Below are 20,580 nucleotides of genomic sequence, written 5' to 3'. Positions count from 1 at the left end.
CCAGCAGGTGCTGAGGCCTCACGTCTCAAACTTGAGGCTGCAACTCTCTCTCAGTTTAGTGGTTTCCAAGTTATTCTCTCATGTTCTGTTTCTTAAGCATTTACACAATGTGAAAACTAACTTCAGGAGTTATTTAATGTTATTTCAAATGAACTAGGATTACTTTTTTTTTTCTCTTTGAATGTTGAACTTAGCACGTTTCATCATTCTTTGGTAAATAGGGGGAAAAGCCTCATTGATTAATGAAGCCTCCCAAAATGTGATTGAATCCATGGCACTTAATGATGTAGGGAAGAAGAAAATTATAAAGTTATAAATCATCAGTATTTTTAAGATCTTATCTCCTCATTTTATATCTAAGGAAATTGAAGCCCAAAGGGTAAATGAAACACATGAGTAAATGTCTAGGAAGCTTAGAATGTTTTAAAATTTGCATAATAGGAACTTTCATATTTTCTGATAGTTGGTAGTAATATTTCAGAATATAATATTCAGAAAGAACTATTTCTTTTTAACCACTAGGGAATGCTGAAATATCAACTGCTCAACTGTAATGGAAAAAAATTAATTTCAAGTATTCTGATGACTACATTTTTTCTGTTCAGCAAAATAAGATGACCTCTGTGATAGTCTCTAAGGATCAGAGGGGTGGGGTAAACGCCGGGGACACTATTGTAGAGTTGTCGCCGGTCACATCATTTCATAGTGGTTATAATTCAGAGTATTCCTTGTAGATAAACAAAACACGAAAGCGTACCAGAAAATCTGCCTCCCTTTTTGGTTAAACAAAGCTGTCTACATTCATGGAAGATGCTGGTCCATAATCTGTATTATGGTAGAACACTGTGTAAGTTTGAAGTAGGGAAGACCCTCACAGACCAGACAGGAGATGCAGAAGAAATAAAAACATTGACATTGAACTGCATAATATTAGCTACGTAAAATTTAAAAATTCTTCCTGACAGAATACACCATAAATTATATCAAAAGACTTTGTCACGCATATAATAGTCAAAAAATTGATATCCGCAATCTTTAAAGAGGGATACAGATAATCCGATGGAAGAATGGACAAGAATGTGAGCAGGCAATTCACAGAAGAGAAAATGCACATTGTCTAAAAAAAAACAAAAACAAAAATAACCCCACTAAAAATGATGATCTGTACAAGTAGGCAGGACATACAAATTATAATAACAGTGAGAAAAAAATTTCCACCTATCCGAAGGGCAAATGTAGAAGGGTCTGGGCCCATCAGGTGCTGTGTTCTAAACCCTGTACATTGTGGTGGGGGTGTGGACTGGGTTTTCTGGAAAGTTCACATTCTTTGACTTGGCAGTCTCTCGGGTCCGGCCAATGGAAATAAAAGCACCACTATTCATATGTACAAGGATGTTTACTTTAACTTTTTTTTTTTACTATTATAACTAGGAATTGAAAAATATCTGTTATGTCCAATAACAGAGAAAGGGCTGAACAAATTGCAGTGTTTATACTAGGTAATATTTGATACCTATTGAAAAGAGTGCCTTGGGTTACATGTATTGATTAGGAATAGTCTTCATGATAGATCAGTTAGAAAAGGAACAAATTTCAGAGGGATATTAATATGATCACATTAAAATGTATGTTTGCGTGGGTTGGAGAAAGATTTGGAAGGGTGGACACGCAGATGTTATTACTGGCTGTCTGAGGTGAATGGGATTGGGGGGAGGGTGTCAAGGAGGAAAACTTTTTAAAATATGAAGACTTGTGTACTTTTTCTCTTGTTAGAATAAGTTCGAAATATTAAAATAAATGTGTCTGTCTATCTAATTTTTTCTTTAAACTTCAGCTAATTCTTAACCTTTCTTCTGTCTCGTCCCCTGCACTGAAAACTGGAGTTTGCTCGTTTGCTGGCTTGCTGGTCTGTGTCTGTTCTTGGCCTGTGCTGTACCACTTTCTAGCAACTTTATCTGTCACTTATTTCTGCGACCCATCACTTCAGCTGCTTCCTGGCCAGTACACTGTTTCTTTGCCTCTTTATATCCCATTTGTGCCAGTCCTGGTCAATAACCAGTGGGGGAAAATCACACAGTCCTGCCATTAGTGTCCTTGTGAATTTGTGGTCTTGAACTTCAGTTGATCCTTTAAAGACAGCTCTGCGGCCCTTCTGTCTCCCCTCCCTCTCTCTCTCTTTAAATGCAAGCGGCATTTCAAGCCTTTAACACTGCCACCTCTTCTCCTGAGCAGCCAGTGGCCATGTCCCCGCTCTGAGGAAACGCTCACCTCCACAGATCCTGCAGGCTCCCCCTTCCTCTGTGCCAAAGCTGACCGGCCCTCTGTGCTGATATTTGCATTGTATTTCAAATATTTTGAAAACATAAGAAAGATAAATAAGGGTAAAGAGGGTCAAATCTATGGTGACAAAAGGAGATGTGACTTTGGGTGGTGAGCACACATGGAATACAAGATCATGTATTATACAAGCGTACACTACTTGAAAGCTACATAATTTTATTAACCAGTGTCACCCCAATAAAGTTAATAAAAAACCTTAGCTATAACCTATTGTTTTCCAGCATGTTCTGTAGAAAGGCAGCTTGGGGATGGCATGTGGTATTTTCCAACTTTAGGACTATTAAGCCCTTTTCTGTACTTGCCTTCTTTTCCTGAATGGATGTCACGTGTCCCAGGAAAACAGTGTGCACAGTGCTGAAGGACACAAATAAATCCGTGGCACTGAAGAATAAAAAAAGAAAGATCGGGTTGCACGTGCACAGTACCATGACTTTCAACAGTTTCTTCTTCCCTGTCAGTCTGTGTGTTTTTCTGTTCATTTTGAAGATGGAAACGATTTTTTAAAAATGAAACTTGTTTTGACTAACGATACTTCAGAAGAAATAAGCTATTTTGTAAGTAAGTATAGTAGAGTCCTAGCGTGGCTAAAACTTTTTTAGTAGTGGACGGTTGTCATGTTATGTGATTTCAACGTTTTACTAAGATCGACCTGGATTTCTATTGTTTTTGAGTTTCACTGTAATATCTTCTCTTCCAGTGGCAGCCGACTAGGGGGCCTGGTTACAGTGCTGTGCTTCTTTTTCAATCATGGAGAGGTAAGTAGTCAACAGGTGTTTATTTTCAAAATCTTTATGGGATTTTACTTCTAGAAATACAACTTTCTTCTTTAGGTAGTCAAATATTTCTTTAAAAATTTTAGGAGCTTTTACTTATAGAAATATAGGTTTCTTTTTAAAAGTTCATTTCTTTAAAATCTTTGGCAGCATTCTTTAAGTGTTTGATCTTATTTTGATTCAAAATTTAAACACTGGCATTTATTTTAACTTTTCAGGATCATTGTATCTTTTATGTGATATATCTCTTAGTGATTTGAACAAGTAGCGGGTCTGTATCAATTCTTTATAGAATTTAAAACCGAAAGCTCACATTTTAGTTGTAATAGACATAAGCCAGCCATGGATATAGTTAATTCCCTTGTGTTGGGATAACTTTTCATTGAGGAGCTATATCATGCGTTTCTATTTTAATGTATTTATATTAAACTTTGATACACTTTTCATTATCCTTTGTAGAATATTTTGTTATAAATTTGCATGCACCGAAGGCCTTTCTGAGATGAGCAGCACTGTAAAAAGCGTAGACTCCAGATCTAGGCAACTGTGTCCAAATCCTGGCTGTGCCATTTAGTGGCCATGTGACCTGGGCCGATGGTTTAATCTGATGATGTTACCGGTCTCGCGGGATTATTGGGGATGTTACACGAACTCCTATGTGTAAAGTGCCTAGAACAATGTTTGACACATAGTAACTGCTACGTAATTGTTGTTTATATTATTATTATTATTATTATTATTAATAATTTAGATTACATTCTAACAAATTCAAGGTGCTGGTGAAATCTTTCCATTAAATTAATCAGAGTTGTAAATGAGTTTCTAGTAATGTATCTCTGTCCAGTTTTCTTTCATGGTAAGTAGGTGCTATATGAGGGGAAAAGGAAGGTCAGCTTGCTTTGCGTGTTTATACACTAGGTGTCTACAGTATTCGAATAAGCACATGCTACAAAGCTCTAAGAGGAGTCAAAACAAACCTTACCAGTGGAGTCAAGCTTGAACTTTCTTTATTATTCAGCAGGTTACCAATAGATGTTGAACTAAATATTAACATGCTTAGGATTGAGAGTCATGGAAATTTAAAGCTAGAGTAGCCTAATAGATTATAGCATTCGACAAATTATTGTTCTATAACATCAATTAATTATGAATTTTGAGCAAGAAAAAAAGTTATTTGACTCTTCTTGACTGTATATGCTGCTCAGTGTCAGTGTAGACCGTGAATTCTGTAAGAACGACCTAAGAAACACGAAATAACCATTTAACAGTGGAAGAAGGGAGCATTGCATGTTCACGTGAAACGCTGGAGAGAGGGGTCATTGAAGCTTTGAAGCCAAGGCCGAGTTTCTGTCTGCAGAGCAGGAAGGTCCACCGCGCGGCTGCCCTTAGTGTCAGGGGTCAGTGATCTCCGGTCTCCCATTTTTCTTAGAGTTTTGATACTCATGGAGCACGAGCATTATTCCTTACAAAGTCTTTTTAGTTTTTAACAATGAAATTCATACTAATTATTTTATTTTTTCAGGTCGGTAGATTTTTAAAAATATTTTTCAGCTATTTGGTATACTTAAACATGCTTAGACATCATTTTCTACTTATAAGGTAAAATAAATGTGATTGAAATTTGAATTGCAGCTTTACTGAAATAGTCAAGTAGATGATTGTACTTAAATCAGTAACTATAGCTTTAGCGTAGAAAAATGACCATTTTGTGTAGTGACGTATATTAAAATTGAGACCATAAACTGAAGTTTTGGGTAAAAGTGGTGAGAACTCAAGTAACTGAAAACTATTATAATTTTGTATTTATTTTGTTTTTCAGGTTGTGAGATTTTCAGACTTTTTTTTTCTGACTTTTAAAAGTGTTGCCTAAAGTATATAATTTTTATATGGGGGAAACATCTTCTCTGGTGGTACCTACTCTTGCATTTAGTGAACTTTTCTACATTGTCACAGTGTTTTGCTTACTGTGATTGCTGGCGGGTTGCTAATTGGTACCCTTCTTTCAAAGAAGAGTTATTTTAATCATGTGAGTGAGTGGTTTAGGTGCCAAAAAATATTTGTGAATTATTCCTTGCTTTTAAGTTCTATTTCCATTATTTAGTTTGTTCTGTACTTGCGTCTAAGATAGTAAATGACATACATTTAAAGATATTTTTTCTCTCAGATAGTTTTTCAAGGGAAAATTTTTGCCTTAATGAAGGAACTACAAAATGTGTAGTATAAAAGAATTAAGTTATTTAAAATAGAAATTTAAACCCTTCAAATCTGAAATATGTGAGTGCAGTAAAGGAGCTATTAATTGCTCATAGAAATGATTGATAATATTGAGGTTATACATTTCATAATAAAATTATGCAGATGTTCTCACTCATCTAGGTTTTTTATTAAATGTTGATTCCCTCCCTCTTCAGAATTATTGCTAAGATGAAAGCTAACAGTTTTGCTCTGACTTTAAAATATTTCCTTCTGAGATGTTTGCAGCATGGTTGATGCCGCAGGATTTTTAGCGTGCTGACTGAAAAGCATGTAGATGAGTATGTAAAAATAAAAACCTAAATATAATAATTTCCCCACTTCGAATGTTAAAAATTCATTATGTATGAAATAGGTTTGTTTTGCTTTTTCACGATGAGATTAAAAATTATTACCAAGCATGACTGACGGTGTTTTATATAAAACGTGTTCATAGATATAAAATCCGCCCCTTCCTTTTTTGAATCCAAAGTAATTTAAAGTATATAAAGGATTGCTTTAAAGGCATATCTAATTAACCTTTTTTATTACCTGTAACGTATTTCTGATCTATATTAGTTTCTTAAATATATTTTAACTGAACTGAGATGAAAAATATAAATGTACACATTCTTAATGATTTATTGTCATAGTTTTGTCATTTATATAAGGTTTGGAAAGGAATTCTCAGAACACTTTGAAAACAGTCTCATTAATCCTTGTAATATTCTCGTATGATCGATAAGTAGTAAATAATATTCTCATATGCATTAAAATGGAAGCACCGAAAGGTTAAGTGTGGGGCTCCAGGTTGCTAAGCAGGGAGAGGATTCTAAATTTTCCAGCTAACCAGTAATCTCTCTACAGACTTCTCTCAACACAAATAATTCTGAGATAGGGTATACGGATTTCAGTGACAACACCACAGTTTGTCTTTTGTAACTGAAAAGTCCAGAGATCTTTCTTTGCCAATTTGTGGGATTTTTTTTCTTTTCCCTTTTTCCCTCTCTCCCTTCTCCCTTCCCTTTCTCGTGCTGGTAACGTTTGGCCAGGACATTTATTCTGCGTCTTTCATTTTTTTCAACTCAGTTAATGTATGCTGCAGACCTACTGAATGCCAGGTACTTGTAGATGCCTGGCATGCGTCAGTCGTTAAAACAAAGATCCCTGCCTTTGTGGGTAACTGTGTGAAGGTGGGGTGATCTTCCACTCCAGGTGGGAGAGTTCTGGCCTGTTGGAGGAGTAGCCAGGAGGCCATTTTGACAGGAGCACAGAGCGGCAGGGAGGAGGCCAGGCGGTCAACAGCGGGAGACGGACGGGGCTGATTCTGTGGTCCTGGTCGGTCATTGTGAGGTTCATTTGGAGCAGACAGAAGGGCCACTGGAGGATTATATGCAGAAGAGTGACATGATTTAAATATTTTTTGCATTAATTTGGAAAATAGTATAAGCGCCAGATGCATTATGTATTCAGGCTGTTGAGTGGTACGCCTGTGGATTTGTAAATTGACATTAAACTTACCTGAACTCCCCAAGTCCAAAAAAAAAGAATGTGCTCATCTTTGTTGAGAATGAACCTGTGGATGGAGATTTGAAAACCAGCCTATAATTTAGTAGTGAACCAGCCTGAAGTGTCCTTCCCGACCCGACCCCTACTGGATCTCACCACTCTCCAGGCTGTTGTCTTTGCTTCAGACCTATTGTCCTTCCTTCCTTCGTGTTCTCGGGAAGGACCGGTCTGTTTCTTTCCTCAGGGCCTTTGCACATGCTTTTTCTCCATGCCCTGCACACTTCCCTCCCCCTTCGTCTCCTAATCAGGGCCTGATTAAGTCCTCATCATCCTTGAAACTGGACGTTTGGGTTTCAACGGTGGTCGTCATTTCTTCCTGCAAATCTGGGTCTTCATCTGGTATAATTTCTCTTCAACTTTACATACTTTATTTTTTGGTGTAAATCTGCCGCCTATCTCAAAATGTCCTTATTTCATCTTTATGATTTGAAGTGTAGTTTTGCCAGAAGAGTTCGAAGTCGATAGCTTTCTCTTTCGGGTTTTAATGTATGTCATTCTTTGTCTTATGGCTTCCATTGTTTGATACAAAGTCAGCTGTCATTCTTCTTACTGTTACCTGAATGTAATGTCTCTCTTCTGTGGTGGCTTGACAACTCTCTTTTTAAATTTGATTTTATTGATTTCATGGTGGTGAACTTAGATGTGGTCTTATTTGTATGTATCCTGCTTAAGATTCACTGAACATCTCTGTTTCACATTTTTTAGTTTTTGAAAAATTTTAGCAAATATCTTCTCTTCAAACATTTTGTCTTTTCTATTCTTGTATCTTCTTTGAGGATTCCAATTCCATGTGTGTCCAACTTTTGATGTTATCCCATGGTTTTTTGACACTCAATTTTCTATCTTTCTTTGCTTCGCTTTGGATATTTTCTCTTGCCGTGTCCCTGAGTTCACGGATAGGATATTCTGTACATTCGGCCTGCTATTGAGCCAGTCCAGTGAATTTTTCATTTTAGATGTTATGAATTACAAATTTAGAATTTTACTTTTTTCCTAGAGCTTCCATTTCTCTGCTGAAAATTTCCATCTTTTCACCCATTCTACCCTTCTTTTTCTATAAAATTTAAAACTTAATTATTATAGTTATTTCAAAGTCCTCGTGTGCTATTTACATTTGTGTTACCTGTAACTTGAATTCTGCTGACTAGACTTGACTTCCTAATTATAATTCTGTATAGTCTTTAAAGTACCCCTGCCAGGCTTGACAGACATAAGGATTTCTTCTAGTCTGACCGGCTTAGTGGTAATATCAGATCGTTTATCTTTAAGCCAATGCACTTTCTTTAAACCGAACGATGGACTTATTAATATATTCAGTCTACATGCAGAAAAATGATTGAGTATAGAAACTGGGATAGTTCATTAATTAACTTTAGGGTAAGCTTTTCAGAAAGATTGATATTTGACTATTTGTTATTTTATTTGATCCCCTCTGCCACTTTTATATATTGTGCAACCCAGGGTAGTTTGGGCAAAGCATTGCAAAAGAAAATGGAGGACTCCTTTCTAGCAGCCCTGCGAATAAAAATATTAACGTCGATGACTACGAAGAGTTTTGAAGTCTTAGCTGGTTTTGCCGAAATTTGTGTGAAAGAAGACGAAGTCTAGTCAGTTTACACAACCGGTTAGAACGTAATGTTTTTAATTTGGCAGAATGTGATGTAGCTGGCACGTTCCCCGCTTCCCTTCTAGGCTAGAGTCGACGTTTTCGGCAGTTCGCTGTTGACAATTCACGATGTTAATAGCTCACAAGATCTTATGCCGTGTGCGCCTCCCTCTCCAATGTTTCTCACTTTCCAGTTTTGCTGTTGGTGGAAAACCTAGCAGCTTGTTTTGTAACACACCATTTAAATTATGGGTGGAAAAAAACCCTTCTTTTTGTACTTATAAATAGCTCTCACTCGGTATGTCTTACTTAACAGATTTGACAGATGTTGTAACTATGAACTCTTTTCAGTGCACCCGTGTGATGTGGACGCCCCCTCTCCGGGAGAGCTTCTCATACCCGTTCCTTGTACTTCAGATGTTGCTTGTGACTCATATTCTCAGGTAGCTTTTGACTTACCCTTGGTGGTGGTTTGTTCGTTTGTTTTGCGTTGAATAACTTAAGTTAGAATTTTTAAGCTTTCATAATAAAAACTATGAACGTAATAAAATAATTAACATGCAAGGTTAAATTCATAAAGGTAATTTCAGAGTGTAATTTAAGAGTGTGTTTACTACGAAAAGCATTTTCGTAATCTGCCCTCTAGTCTTCTTCCTTTTTCTTGGTGGTCCACAGACGCTGCCCGAGGAGCAGCACATCGGCCTCCCCTTCTGCCATTTCCACTTTCCCATCATTTCCTGCGACCACCACCATCTCCCCAAAAATAGGCAGAAAGAAGGGGGAGAGCCGGTGACAGTAGAGTGTATCCTAAAAGAAAGATGAAGCACTTCGAAGAACAGTTGACAGCAGAACTGGTCAGACAGAGCAGCACACGTAACTCTTCGTCCTCCCTGGGCTTAGCTTCCTTGAGAAGCAGACAGCGGGGTAGAAAGAAACCGGTCGTCCCTGGAAGTCCCTGGTCCCCGTCTCTGTCGCTCGGCTCGTGCCACACCAGTCACGCCAGCCACGCCGGTCACGCCGGCACCAGTTGCAGTTCCTCTGCTTTCCTTTCGTCCCTCACTCCCCCCAGTGCAGTTCGTACCCAGCTGCCAGATGCATGTTAAACTCTGCTCAGAGGTCGTTGCCTCTCATTGTCCATACAAATCAAAATCGTGTTCAGGATTCAAAAGCAATAGAGAAATGCTTTATTTTAGACAGTGGCTTTCCACCTTTGAACTGTGCTCTTCAAGAAATAAACACATTTTACACTGGGACCCAGCATACCCGTTCCCGTGTGTACACAGACATCCGATTCAAGTTCCATGGAATAGAACCCTTATGTAGGATGCAATCGTATATTTTTTTTTTCACTCTACTTCATTAAAAATTGCGGGTTCTTAGCTCATGATTTTGGACCTCATTAATAGGTTACCTGGATTTTGAAAATGCTTGACTTAGGGGCAGGATAGAAAGATGGATTAGGATAGCACAGAGGGATGGCCTTAGAAGAAGGCATACTCAAGGAAATAAAAGCGTTTTCTGGTGACCCTCAGCGCCCCAGGTAGGTGAATCTAAGGAGGGTGTCCTCCTCAGTCCAGCGTGCGTCCCTACGCCGTAACCGCAGTAGGTTGACACGTACTCTTCACCGCGTGAACGTGCTGGGGACGTCGGGCCTTTGCACCAGCTCACTGACTGAGGAGACAGGTAGTTCTTAAAACTAACATGAAAAAGAAAACCACCTCACTCTCCAGAATATTCCCTAAATCAAAAGCCAGGACCGAAGCCAGACCTTTCCAGGTGGCTCTGGAGTGGCCTTTGCTCCTTTTCTCTTTGCTGTGTCCCCAAGTCCTCCACAGTCTCCCTCGGCTGTGTGGCCTGTAGTCTGAGTCCCTGCAGTACTTGTCTGCAGAATCCTTCTCTCTTAGGATATGCTGCTTTCTGTGATTCGTTTCACAGACATCCTCTGTCTCTCCAAATGAATCTTTTGGCTGGAGCATCTCATATATTTGATTATGATTCCACCAAAATATAGTTTGAAAAACTTCAGTGGATATGCTGGTCCAGATGCTCTCTCTCTGGCAGGCTTTGTTTGTTTTTACAGTAATAATGGGTATTTACTTTTCATAGAAAATTGTTGTAATTGAGAATCAGGAGGTACAATTTCTAACCCATTGGTTCATCTTACATCCGGTTTATGTTATAACGAGATCATGTTTAAAGATTCTGAGTTGCTGCAGTTTGGAGCTATGCTAGAATGTTTGGTGGTTAAATTTACTGATCTTTATTTGTCTTCTCAAGGGCTACAAAACTTTACAGAGGCAGCTTGATTGCACTCTGCATTTCCAATGTGTTTTTCATGCTTCCATGGCAGTTTGCTCAGTTTGTACTTCTTACTCAGGTAAGGGGCTTTAATTTATTTAAAGTGAATGAAGCTTGCTGTGTTTAATTATGTGAACTCATTTGTATAAAATTATAGAACTGAAATGTTATATGATTCTACGTCCTGAAGTGTTTTTTAGTTAATATTTTTAAACAAAGTTTGCAGTAGGGAAATATACAAGATGTATTTGTTAGTGGGTGTTAATTATTTGTGTCCTAATTGAATACATTTATAGACCTCAATATATAAGTATGCTTATCTTTGTTCAGTATTTATTACTGTGCTTAAAAGAGGACTGACTAGTGCTATACCCTTTAAGTATTTCTCTTAAGTTACTGGAGTATTCTCTTAATTAAAATGTATTTCTTTTCTGAATAGTGTTATACATTCTTCTACCTAGGATAAATATATGTAGGCTAACATAGGATAAATAGCTAAACAGCTCATACTTTATATAACTCTACCACCAATCTGTAGCTTATTATCATCTTTCCATGTGCTCTTGTCTTTCTCTTCAAAGGTCTATAAAACAAGATAAAGCTAGCTTGTTGAGAGAGAGCAAACTTCGTGTTTCTCTCTTTCTGCGCCACCCCTCCCCACACACTGCGTCTACGTCATTACGCTGGTCACGTGCATATTTGTATAAAGCATTTTAAGAGTTGCTTTTTAATGTTGTCTGAAAAGTCTTGCTTGAGAAATGAAGTCAGACGTGGATTTGAATCCTGATTCTGTTGACTAGTTTCTCAGCTTGGACAAACTGCTTGACTTTCCTTAGGGTCAGTTTCCTCGTCTATGAAGCAGCGAGGTTCGGAGCCTCCTTTTATGGGTTGTGTTAGGATGCTGTGAGGTAATGTATGTAGGATCCTTGGCACATTACCTGGCACGTAGCAAGGTGTCAGTAAGATTAGCTGCTTTTACCGTTATTTTTTTCAAAAAGACTCTGTTTGTACTTCATTTTTTTCTTCGCTATTATCCCTTAGCCTCTTTTGTCTTCTTTAGTTTGATGACATTTCAAATGTTTCTGGTTTAAAATGTCCCTGAGAGTCACCCCTTAAGATTGTACCCTGTAGGCTGCTGCGTGTTGCTGGGACCCTGGGCTGGAAAGGGAGTGTCCCCACTGCTTCCAGTTCGTGGAGGTGCCTGCTTTGGGGGGCAGTGGGGGCAGTTGTAGGGGTTGCATGGACCGAGGGGAGGAGGCTGTGCTTCTCTGTGGGGTTGATGTTGAATAACACATACCCTCCACAGTTACTGTGTCACGTCAGCCACTCTTAAGCAGTGTGGGAAAGGGAAACCTTAGTTTTCTTGCTGATGGTGTTGCAGTAAAATCAGCCCAGTGAAAAACCAAGCGCCACTAGGAGAGTTGGAGAACTCAGGTGTATTGTGCCGGCGGTCCTGGAGGAGCTAGCGCTCTGAAGATCTGGGCCCCGAGCTCAAGGGTAACCTTACTTTTATAGGGCCAACAAGCAAAGGGGTTACATCTGTTATCTAGACAGAACAAGCAAAGGGGAGGGTGAGTCTTCAGTTGACCTCAAGGTCACTCTGCCCTTCAGCCCATGCGGCAGGCATGCCTACAGAAGCGGAACAAAGAGCTGATTACAAGGTAGCCATTTGAGTGGAAAATTCCTCTGCAATGGGAAAATGTGTTGTAGATTGTTTGGAGATAAAACACTTGATGAACAGAACTTAAGTTATATGTTTAAGTGTTTAGCTGTTTGATAGTTTATGTCATGTTCGCCTAGTAGGAGAAGCATGGAATTTAATTTGAATTGCTTTCTCCATGAAGAACAATGTTTCTATATTTTACTAAGAGGTACACTTTCATCATTTAATCAGTTAATTCATCTAAATAACTCCAATACTCTACATGCACAATTTTCTTTAAAACTGTAAAGAAATGTAAAAATACCCTGAAATGAAAGTACTTCTAATTTGAAATTTGATCAATTTGATTGTAATTACCACTTGAATATTTGTATAAATCAAAGAGAACACTAATGGAGATACCTGTAAACAGTGACTAATCAGCAGAACTTAATGCATTTTTACACACGCATGCATTACACAATTATTTTTGGGGTTTAATGTACCTTTTGCAAGTACGTAGTAATTGTCATATGTTATAATTAAATTTTTCTGTTTTTCAGTTGGGCAAGGCACTTTGTAATTGTGCATGTTGACAGTAGAGCCACCCTGATGTTAAAATGAGTATCGTTTTGGATAATCCACAAAGTAGATTATTTTGCATGGTTAATTAAGAGAGCCATGTATAGAAGAGAAAAATCAACCAATATTTGCTGTATTAATGTATTGACCATATTTAGTAATAAATTGGTAGATAAGAAGGGGACTAAAGAACTCGCTTTCAAAATAAATATAAGCCAGTTTGAAATAACAATAAAGATAATCTTCATTTCTGTAGCTCTTCATCGTGTATATAATTTTTATTTTTAACTTTTTAAATTTCAGGTTGCATCATTATTCACAGTATATGTCGTGGGATACATTGATATATGCAAATTACGGAAGATCATTTATATACATATGGTAATGGTTTTTAAATTTCTTTTTTCCCCATTGAGTTTGACCTTAAACTCCTGATTAGTATTTGATTTGTTTATAATTGAAACTGGTCATAACATCATTCCATAACTAAAACAAGTGTCGTTCAAAAACTGAAATAGAATTAACAGACGTTTTAAATAGGCCACCTAGAAATTTTTAATTTGGGTCGTATTATCTGATTTGAGATCGTGCCTGACTTACACATTCTCCGTAAGAGCGATAATTCAGGAAAGAGAAACATGTTCTGGCATATTATCGAGGAGCCTTCTGTGGAAATGGAGTGTTCATTTCTGAGCACCAACTGTCCAGGCATAGCAGTGACACAGCAGTGACAAGAGCCGCAAAGATCTCAGCGTACACGCATTTACATTCTAGTAGAGTGCAAGAAGGAGAGAAGACAGGGCGGATGACAAATACAGGAAGTGGGTAATTTGTACGGTATGTCAGGAGTGATGGAAGTATGGACAGAAAGGAGAGAACAGGTCACGGCCGCCCAGGGGCATCAGCAGAGCCAGCCTCGGGGTGGGAGGGTGAGCTGACCAACCAAATGGTCAGGGCAGGTCTTACTGAGAGGCAGGGAGTGGAACAGAGTGGAAGGAGGAGAGGGAGTTTGCCGAGTTGATGCCACGAAGAAGAATATTCTAGATTGGCGAAACAGCTAGAGCCAAGCCCCTAAGGCTCGGTGATCAATTTTGATGAGTGTTTGTTTATTCTTTAAAAACATTTTTCTTCTCTTTGTCATTGGTTCTTAAAATTATGTTTCTTCTCTGTAGTTTTAATGTTATTATAATATGCCATTATGTTTATGATACATATAAAGGACATTTTTAATATGTTGGGGATTTGTGAACAGAATTATAAAACGAACAACTGTGAACTGACCCTCCAGTTGACATACAAAACCTTCGTTACTCTGAAGCCCTTGTGCCCTGAATACGTCCCCTCCCATCTCCTAGAGATTACCACTGTCCTGACTTTTTAAATTATAATTTTACTTGCTTTTCTTTATGACTTTGCCATATGTGTTCCTAAGTAGTATTTTTTATTGTTAAATATTAGTATTGTTTTTAAGGTTTGTAAAAATGGTATCCTTTTATGAGACTTATATTTTTCCTCAGGTTTCTGAGATTTGTATGATACTGGAATTTAGACATTTTCTTTGCTTTATATTTTCATTGTAGAAATAAAGCACAGTTTATCTGTTTTCTTATTGAAAGACACTTAGATTTTTCCCCCCTTTTTTATACTTTTATGAATAATACTGTACATTCTTACACATACCCCCTGGGATGTATATATTGAGCTTCTCTAGGATATTTATTTACCTAGTAGTAGAATTTCTGGGTTGTAAATCATACACATGTTCAACTTCAAATTTAGTACTGCATTGTTTTTCAAAAATGATTAGACTAGAAACAGTAACGTACAACACTTCATGTTTTTCTTTATCCTTTTATATTTTGTCGGTCTGGTAAGTATCAAATGGTATCTTATGGCCTTAATTTGTATTTTTTCTCTCAGTAAAGCTGAACATCTTTTGGTGTGTTTGTGAATTCTTTGTGTATCCTTTTTTGTGACATTCCTATTCATGTTTTTTTTAACCAATTTTTCTCTTATGTCTAAGAGAAAATGGCTTCCGTTTTAGTCACTGCAGTATAATCCACTATTTTCATTAGTTATTTTGATGCTTGAATTGTTCCCGATTTGGCCAATTACTTCAAGCTGGTTTCTTTGTCCTTTTCATGTCTTTATCATGCTTTGAACACTTCTTAAAAGAAATTAATAAAGACTAAACTTCATCAAATGCTTTTCTGCGTCTTTCTAGATTATCCTGTGTATTTTTCCCTCCTTAATATGTTACAATGATGAATTATATTAATTGTTTTTCTACATTAACAAACCTTGCTTTTCTAGGCTAAACACAGTGTTTATACAATGCTGGATTCACTTTGCTATTATTTTGTTAGGATTTTTAAATTCTGTTCATGAATAGAATTCAATAGTAATTATTCTTTTTTTTACACTTGGCTTATTTTTCCCCAAAATTGTTTAATATAGGTTTTTTTTTTTTTTAACATTGCCGTAAAAGTCAGAATAATTATTAAGCATTTAGAGTCAGTCAGTTACACAGTCGCAGAGGCAGCTCTGGATGAGGACTTTGACTCAAAATTATAGTTATGAAAATACTGACATTACACAGCTTTCCTTTGTAGCAGAACCTGTTGGGGGTGAGTGACGCCGGCTTTGCGGGGGGACCGACTGCGGAACTGGTCACCGACTTTGGAATATTCTCTTTCACTATCACTTTACAAACTCCTGTAGTTACATAAAGAAAAAAAAAAATACATAGAATTGTCTCCATAAAGGATTTTCCCCCATTTTTATTGTGCTAAACTACATAACTTAGAATTTACCACCTTCATCTGTTCAAGTGGACAGGTCAGTGGCATGAAGGACAGTTCCACTGCCGTGTAGCCATCGCCACCATCTGTCTCCATTGCTTTTTTCATCTTGAGAAATTAAAACTCTTTACCCATTAAACAATTCCCTGTTCCTTGTCCTCGCCCCGCCCCTGGAAACCCCCATTCTGCTTTCTGTGTCAATGATTTTAACTACTCTACCGCATATAAGTGAAATCATGCAGTATTTGTCTTTTTCTGAATGGACCTTTTCACTTAATGTTCTCAAGGTCCATTCATATTGATGCAAATGACAAGATTTCCTTCATTTTTATGGCCAAATTATGTATATATACACACCACATTTTCAATATCCATGTGTATGAAAATACAGTGTTTTCTTGATAAGGAGCTACATTCTATAACATATAAGAAAACTGAAGGAAAATAACCGAAACCCAATAGAATAATGGGCAGTAGGAATAGGCACTTTAAACACACACACGCATGCACACACACATGCACACACATATAACAAGAAGCAGCATGTAGAAGAAAAGACAGTGTGTCTTTTAAAGAATGGAAAGTAAAAAAACAGCAGGGCAACATTTTTTTCCTATTAGATTGGCAAATATTTAAAAGACGGATGCACAGTGTTAGCAGGCGTGAGTCAGCAGGAACTCTCATGCCCTGCTAGTGGGAGAGTAAACTGGCACAATATTTTGTATGACAGTTTGTCAATATTTTTTTCAGATTTTAAAATGTGTGTACCCTTAACCCATCAGTTCCACTTCTAGTAATTTATCCCATAAATGTGTCAACATGTACATAAGGGTGTTTATCATAGCAGGTTTGTAATAAGAAAAACAAAATAACAAAACGAAACTGGAAGGCATTTAAGTGTTCACCAGTAGTCAGAGGACTAGTTAATTAAATTATGGTACAACTCTGTTATAGAGTGGAATACTTTTTTTAGTTATTCAATAGAAATAATTAGATTGGTTTAGATTGATACAGAAAGCTCTCTGAAATTCAGAGTAAAAGAAAACAGTGTAGCTTATGGTTTTAGTTTCCATTTGTGGTTTTTAAAAAATATAAACTAGAATTTGTATGTCAGAGTCTGGAAGGATGCACAGGAACCTGTCGATAGTGATCTTTCGGGTTTGGAATGTGCGCTAGGTCGCGGGCTGTTTTCGTTGTATATTCCCTATTGAATGGGTTGAATTTTATAATGGGCACGGGCAATTTTAGAATAAAAATCAATGTTCTTTTTTTGTTTATGTGCATTAATTATATTTTTCTTGGATTTTTCCAGATTTCTCTTGCACTTTGTTTTGTTTTGATGTTTGGAAACTCAATGTTATTAACTTCTTATTATGCTTCCTCTTTGGTGATTATTTGGGTAAGTGTTCTTTAAGTACATGACTCATGGCTGTTTTTGAAACTAATGGTTCATCAGTTTCCTTGTCACTGGCATAGAATCCGTGCCGGATTTTCTGTAAGAAGCATCTCATTGTTTTCCTGTATGCACCTATGTGATAGAGTATTCAAGTACTCAGTTCCAGACCAGGAAAGAAACACAGGGATTAATATTGGAAAGCATAGCACCTTGCCTCAGAGTCTATTCTGCTCCTTCTCCTTCCTCATCTTTCTGTCCCAGGATTAATCTTAGAAAGGTTTCTATCTTTCTTTTTCCCCCTCCCTTCATAGTTTTTATCCAAGTCCTGCTCCACGCTGGCTCCGCCCCCCCTCCTCCCCGGCTCCATCTCACAGCAGTCTCTGCTCTTTGTACCACTGGGATCAGAGGCTTGAGGCTTTGGTTTTTTAGGTTTTTTTCCTCTCCGTGTTTATTTGTATGAAATATTCAGATAATTTAAACCAGGTGATGACATAGTTATATTTTGCTAAGTCACTACAGATTTAGATTATCAGGAGACTGTCTTACTACAGAATTAGAACAAATGATGAAAAGTCACCTAACTCCTCTGCCACTTTTCACAGGATGACTTTCTAATTATAAATCTTTTCGAATTTAACGACTTTCCCGAGGTGGTAATGCCTTTTTTTCCCTATCAATTGCTTTCACCATTACAATGGTTTGCAGCCCTAAGAGGAGAGAAATTATTCCTTATATTTAAAATGTATGTGCGTTAGTGTGTAGGTCCGTTTCCTGAAGACACCAAAAGCATGTTGCACTATCGTTATTGAAATATATTCTTGAATAATCGTTTAAGTTACTCAGATCATCTTGGCTTTCTTGATTTCTAGAACTCACTAGCAAATCCGGAACCTCCTGTTTCTTCGCCCCATTTTGCAAATAATGTTTGTTTAAGATCTCGTTGCCCAAGGATATGCGTCCTCTTCCCACTGTGGACTACCACCCATCCCAGGTGGTGTGCCCTGAGTATGCTTAGTCCCAGAAATGAGCAGTTAGCGTGCGGTGGCGCTGTGTTCTCAACAATGGCAAGAGATAAAAGTTGGCAGCTGAGCTGCTGTGCTTGGAGAGTCATGACAGTTCTTCCAGCTTAGGAACTCTGGCAGGGACTAGGAGATGCAAAGATGTGCTCAGTTCTCTGTTTTGCGTGGGTACACGGGCAGGTCTTGCCACCACTCAGGTCAGAGCACATGACGCTGGGGACTTACGTGTAGGGAAGCCGTTGAATGGAAGATCATGTGTAAATAAAATCTAGGTACATTTTGCAGGAAATTCCTTTTTCTTCAGTTGTGCACCTACAGTATGTCAGGTTTCCTATGGGGTCCTTGACACTGAGGTATACCTTAGATATGAGTTGTGCGTGTTTATGCATATTTCATATGTTTTGGTATATAAAAATAAATGATGGCAATAGTTACAAAATATAGCATGTTTTTGCATATTAACTATAAACAAACATTTGCTTATTTTTATTTATAGTTAACACTTTGAAACCTGAATCATCACATTTTGTGTTCTCAGATATTCAGAAACTTCTGAAAAGATTTAATTTGGGTTTATATATTTATGTTTTGATCTCTAACCATATTTTTCTCAACTTTAAAGTGGATATTGATCCCTATAGGTACTGTATTTTGGGAGTCTATTACGTACCTGGAAAGACATAAGATTTGATAGAGGAAACGTATTTAGTCGACCCATTAAAAACTCATTTGTAGTTTATTCTAAGAGTTAATATTTAACTCAGGGAAAATCTTAGGACTATAAGACATCTGTCTAAAATTCTGAAATTGTTTTATACTTCTTGGTTCTTAGGTATATCAGGGGTATAAAATCAGCCATAAAAATTTATATATGGCGATTCTGTTTTCAACCTTACTAAGTCACTACCCTAATTTGCTACGGTTAAAATAGTACTATTTCTGGAAGTCAGTGAGCTTGTGGGGATGCTGTGTGGAACATCGACAATATACTGAATTTTAGATTCTTGAGGGTCTTATTATTTCAAAGTACTTTTTGGTGCTTGAATCTTTGTCTGTAAGTATTAACTGTATGTTATTTTCTCCGTGCAGAGTGTACTGGCAATGAAACCACATTTCTTGAAAATAAATGTATCTGAACTTAGTTTATGGGTAAGAATCAATCTATTTGAATGCATACATTTTTCCTTCTCTAAAATATGTCAATGGTTTTTTGTTTTACTTTTAAGGAAATGATCTATGCAGTGCAGAGCATCTGACAGTTTTATATTATATTATGTCTCAATTTTAATGTACCAAATTGCCCTTTCATAAAGCAAGTTAGTATTAATATTTGATAGGTAGTTGAAGAATTCCAGTTTTATTTATTATCCATGTTTTTTCTAAGGAGTACTACATGTGTAAGAAACTTAGTAGAAGGGGATTTTAACTGCAAAATCTATAAAATATGTTAATTTTCATAATAAGATTGTGTGTTTATGTTTTTAGTGATAGTCTTTTGATTTTGGAGTAACATTTGTTTTAACTTAAGGTGCATTTTTTTTTAACATTTTCTCTTGGTTATGAAGATATTTATTTCACATGTGATTAGAGCATTTTTTTTTTCTTCTTAGATCATATTTATAGAATGGCTATATGAAGCATCAGTTTGTTTATTTTTTGTTACATTTTTCTTTTGTAGGTTATCCAAGGATGCTTTTGGTTGTTTGGAACTGTCATACTGAAGTATTTGACATCTAAAATTTTTGGCATTGCAGATGATGTAAGTGCATTTTTGCTTAAACTTAAAAGATTTAAAAAAATCACACAGCCTACAAATGAATTTCTTGAGTTATTAAAATACCACTACTTAAACCAAATTCTAAGATGAAGTCTATTCATCTATTATTTTATCTATTTCCTATAATAGAAGGTAAATGTAACTATGTATGTAATCTATATTCTCCAAAATTAACTTCTCGACATAATTATTTTATTGGTTTTTCTATATCCAAAGATTTGAAAATACTAAAGCAAGAAAGCTCTAGAGAGTTAAGCTCAGAGTTCAAGGTATATATAGCCATTTTCCTCTGGTTTCTTTATAATCCCCTTTTGTAACAGAGAAAGACTGTTAAAAAGCCTCTGAAACTGTCGATAATATTACAGTCTTATTCTTTTTTCCCTCAGTTTTCTGGTCATTGCTTGTGAAAGGTTTACTTATGAGCCTTTATATGTAATTTAATCCAAATTAACTTTATTAAGATAAGTTTTTGTTGTTATTTTGTTTTGTTTTGCTATTTGGGTAGGAGAGAAAATGAGAATTCTGCTTTATAACTTTAAGGATTC

General features: G+C 36.9%; 1 protein-coding gene across 2 annotated transcripts in view; it reads left to right on the top strand.

Annotated features, from left to right (window-relative positions):
- DPY19L1 (dpy-19 like C-mannosyltransferase 1) overlaps window positions 1–20,580 on the top strand; it is a 69,530-nt gene that overhangs the window by 24,463 nt on the left and 24,487 nt on the right. For both annotated transcript variants that reach the window (XM_039862733.1, XM_039862734.1), the window contains 7 exons: window positions 3,038–3,095; window positions 8,872–8,963; window positions 10,798–10,897; window positions 13,346–13,423; window positions 17,156–17,242; window positions 19,348–19,407; window positions 19,937–20,017. In XM_039862733.1, the coding sequence (XP_039718667.1) occupies window positions 3,038–3,095; window positions 8,872–8,963; window positions 10,798–10,897; window positions 13,346–13,423; window positions 17,156–17,242; window positions 19,348–19,407; window positions 19,937–20,017 (556 nt within the window). The remainder of the gene's footprint in view (window positions 1–3,037; window positions 3,096–8,871; window positions 8,964–10,797; window positions 10,898–13,345; window positions 13,424–17,155; window positions 17,243–19,347; window positions 19,408–19,936; window positions 20,018–20,580) is intronic.

This window comes from Pteropus medius, unplaced genomic scaffold (assembly GCF_902729225.1).
Source record: "Pteropus medius unplaced genomic scaffold, Ma_sr-lr_union100, whole genome shotgun sequence".
Lineage (NCBI taxonomy): Eukaryota > Metazoa > Chordata > Mammalia > Chiroptera > Pteropodidae > Pteropus > Pteropus medius.
This window is presented reverse-complemented; position numbering and strand designations above follow the sequence as displayed.